General features: G+C 49.6%; 1 protein-coding gene across 1 annotated transcript in view; it reads right to left on the minus strand.

The window, feature by feature from the left end:
- Positions 1–4,011: 4,011 nt before the first annotated feature.
- The window catches only part of PRDM9 (PR/SET domain 9), an 11,279-nt gene continuing 11,128 nt past the window's right edge, over positions 4,012–4,162 (minus strand). The window contains exon 11 of the mRNA XM_004378704.2: positions 4,012–4,162. This exon is cut by the window's right edge and continues 2 nt beyond it. Within this exon, the coding sequence (XP_004378761.1) occupies positions 4,012–4,162 (151 nt within the window).

The following is a 4,162-nucleotide window of genomic DNA, read 5'->3' on the forward strand; positions in this document are numbered from 1 at the left end:
AACAACAATTGCTCTGGAGAAGTCTGCAGTCAGCCTTGTTTCTTTGTGGTCTTTTCTCTCTGCCTCCTTTATGCTCACCTCTTTTCTTTGCAGTTTTGGTGAAGTGTGCCTTGGTTTACATTTCTTTCTAATTTATCCTGCTGGGCATTCATTGTACTTCCTGAATCTCTGGAGTTAAATTTTATCAATTTTGCATTTTTCTCGCTCTGGTTTCAGTGCCGTCTTCATTTTTGGTTCTTGGGGGAGTTTATTATTTTCTCCTGGGCTCAGCTTTGCACTTCAAAGGGTATTTGTTATATCCAATAAGTGAGCGATTTGTTTTAGGTGAATTTTTTGAACGTATAATCCACCTTGCTGACGGTAGTGGCAGTCACCTGTAGCCTTTTAAATACACTACAGGGTGGCTGCTTGTTTTTACACATGTAGCATGCCTTAAGTCTAAATAAATTGTCTTTTCTTGTTCCTTGATATCAGAGTTATTGTTAGTTGCTGTCGAGTCAGTTTTAACTCACGGTGACCCCATGTGTGCAGAGTAGAACTGCTCCATAAGGTTTTCAAGGCTGTGACCTTTCAGACACAGATTGCCAGGTTTTTCTTCCAAGGCACCTCTGAGAGAGTTCAAACCACCAAACTTTCAGCTAGTAGTCAAGCCCTTAACGATTCGTACCACCCAGAAATTCCTATCATAGAGTTAGAGCGGTAGAATTAGAAGAATTTTAGCCTGTTACCTTCTTGCCATTCATTTTAAGGATGAAAAACTGAACAAGAAAAACATTATCACACCGTCTCTCCCAGACCTTCAAAACTTCCCACCCTCCCTTATCATTCCTCTGCCAATAAGATCAGCCGAGAGCAAACCACCTGATTTACACTCAAACCACAGCCCAGAAAGCCAGGCAGCCCTCAAATCCTCCATAATCCAGAAATTGATTTAGCTTCTTGTTTTTTTTTTTTGTTTTATTTTTCCTCTTTCAAAATAAAAATGTAGCTCTGTCAGGGACAGTGTTGATTGGACTGGCAAGAAAGAACGGGCTCCTTTGCCTTTCACCCTTAGTTATTAGAACGAAGAAGAGAGACAGCTAGGAGAGAGACCACCACAAAGAATATGAAGTTCATAAGATTAAGCTTTCTTTCTTTCAGTCAAAAAAGTAGCCTTCCAACTGGGCTGAGGGCTGAGGACCATGGTCTTTGGGGACATCTAGCTCAATTAGCATAACATAGTTTATAAGGAAAATGTTCTACATCCTACATTGGTCAGCAGTACCTGGGTTCTTAAAAGCTTTCGAGTGGCTATCTAAGATACTCCACTGGTCTCGCCCCATCTGGAGCACGGGAGAACGAAGAAAACCAAAGACACAAGGAAAGATTAGTCCTAAGGACTAATGGACCACAACTACCATGGCCTCCACCAGACTGAGTCCAGCACAACTAGATGGTGCCCAGCTACCACCACCGACTGCTGTGACAGGGATCACAATAGAAGGTCCTGGGCAGAGCTGGAGAAAGATGTAGAACAAAATTCTAACTCACAGATAAAAGACCAGACTTACTGGTCTGACAGAGACTGGAGAAACCCTGAGAGTATGGCCCCCAGACACCCTTTTAACTCAGTACTGAAGTCACTCCTGAGGGTCACCCATAAAACGGACAATAACACACATAGCTCAACCATGTCTATGAGATTAAACGGGCACACCAGCCCAGGGGCAAGGACGAGGAGGCAGGAGAGGACAGGAAAGCTGGACAAAGGGAAATGGGGAACCCAGGGTCGAGAAGGGGAGTGTGTTGACACGTCACAGGGTTGGCAACCAATGTCACAAAACAATGTGTATTAACCGTTTAATGAGAAACTACTTTGCTCTGTAAACCTTCACCTACAGCACACACACACAGAAGTAACCTTATGGTTCCCAAAAACCAAACCTGTTGCTATGGAGTTGATTTCGACTCATAGCTACCCTATAGGACAGAGTAGAACTGCCCCATAGAGTCCCCAGGCTGGAAATATTTACAGAAGCAGACTGCCACATCTTTCTCCCATGGAGCCACGGGTGGGTTCAAACTGCCAATCTTTTGGTTCGTAGCCAAGTACTTAACCACTGCGCTGCCAGTGCTCCTTCCAGTTCCCAAAGGAAGGCGTATTAATTTCCTGGGGCTGTCCTAATAAATTACCACACACTGTGTGGCTTAATGCTCCTTAGAAGGAAGGATGGCGAGACTACGTCTTACATACTTTGGACGTGTTGTCATGAGGGATCAGTCCCTGGAGAAGGACATGATGCTTGATAAAGCACAGGGTCAGTGAAAAAGAGGAAGCCCCTCAACAAGATGGATTGACACAGTGGCTGCAACTATGGGCTCAAGCGTAGCAACAATTGGGAGCAGGGCGCAGCACCGGGCAGTGTTCTGTGGTACATGGGGTTGCTATGAGTTGGAACCGATGTGACAGCGCCTGACAACAAAAACGATGAGTGGCTTAAAGCAACAAGAATTTATCCTCTTGAGGTTTTGGCAGCCAGAAGTCTGTTACAAGGTGTGGGCAGGACCGTGCTCTCTCTGAAGGGTCTAGGGGAGGGCCCTTCCTTGTCTCTCTCAGCTTCTGGTGGCCCCAGACTTGTGGCTGCATCACTCCACTCTCAGCCCCCATGTTCACAGAGCTTTCTTACTTCTTCCCTGCGTCTCCCCTCTGTGTGTCTCTGTTTACGAGGACACTGGTCATTGGCTTCAGGGCCCATCTGGTTAATCCGGGATGTTCTTGAGACCCTTAAATTAATTACTCCTGCAAAGATCCTTTTTCCAAATAAGCTCTCATTTACAGGTATGGGGGGTTAGGAATTGGACATATCTTTGGGGGGCCATAATTCAGCCCACTACAGCAGGGTAGATGTTGGCGGTGGGAGTGCGGGGGGTGGTGAGAATCACAGTCAGCGTTGTGAGGACCCTGCTGAGCCTGCCCTCTGCGCCCTCAGGACGAGCCACCCCGCAGGGCCTTGGCAAACTCAGGGTAGCGTCCGGGGCGGGGTGCAGGCAGGAGAACAAGGCTGCTGTCGCAGCTGCAGTGGGGGGAGCGCCCTCCCCAGGGAAGAAAAGGTCCCTCTCCTACAGCGGCCCCTGGCGCCCTCTACTGACCAAGTTTTGCATCACATCAGCTGCCAAAGGAATAACACTTGATCCATTCTTACCTTCCCATGGAGCCGCAACTAAGGGTTACTTTGGAGCTGAGAGTTAGAGAGCTGAAAATGTCACCCTGAGCCCTGCATCCCCCAGGGGTTCAGGGCAGAACCGGCCGTAGCCCAGGAGGGCTGGACATTCATTCTGCAAGCATCTGGGTGGTCAAGACCTGGGATGGGGCCGGTCTCTGGGATGGACCCAGAGAGACTTGGCCCTGGGGAGGGGCAGCGAGGGACTGTGGACCTGGGGCCGATGGCCTGGCCTGGGCGGGGCCAAAGGTTCCAAGGCCCTGAGGAGAGGGTGAGTGGGGCACAGCCAAGGGGACGGGCCTAGGGTTGGTGTGCTGGGAGAAGTGTGGTTCTGGGGTCCCAGGGGGCACTGAATCCTGAGGAGAACTGGAGAGCTCTGCTTCCAGGTGGTCCAGGAGGGACTGGCCGTTAGGAGGCGAGGCCACACCTCCCAGAAGACCAGGGGGCTCCTTTCCCTGACTGACAGACCATACCAACCTCTCTCCCCGGGCTCATATTAGATAGTCCCGTCATTTCACCAGGCTCTAGACTTCACCTTTTCAGGGCTGAACTGCTGTGCAGTCCTGGGCTGAGAGTGAGCTCTCTGTGCCTTATGGTGAGGCTACAGCTGTGTGTAGAGGCCTAAACACCATGGAGGTGATTGGCTGGGAAAGAAAACCTCAGTCGACAACACCCTGACCACTTCAGGGACCCTCCGGGTTTTTCCACCTCATCCCTTTACACGAAAGCAGAGAATCTGTTTACTAGTTATTTCTGCTCTCTTGATACTCTCGGGGAGTGGAAGGGTTCAGCAGACTTGCTCTGAAGCCCCTCAGAGCTGGGGAGGTGGAGGTGTGTGGTGGCCGCATTTCCTTCTGTGCCCAATGAGGCTTGACTTTACACTAAAGCCTCGCCCACACTCCCTGCAGACATAGGGCTTCTCCCCTGAGTGTGTCCTCTGGTGTGTGATGAGGTTTGACTTA

This window comes from Trichechus manatus, unplaced genomic scaffold, assembly GCF_000243295.1.
Source record: "Trichechus manatus latirostris isolate Lorelei unplaced genomic scaffold, TriManLat1.0 scaffold00057, whole genome shotgun sequence".
NCBI lineage: Eukaryota > Metazoa > Chordata > Mammalia > Sirenia > Trichechidae > Trichechus > Trichechus manatus.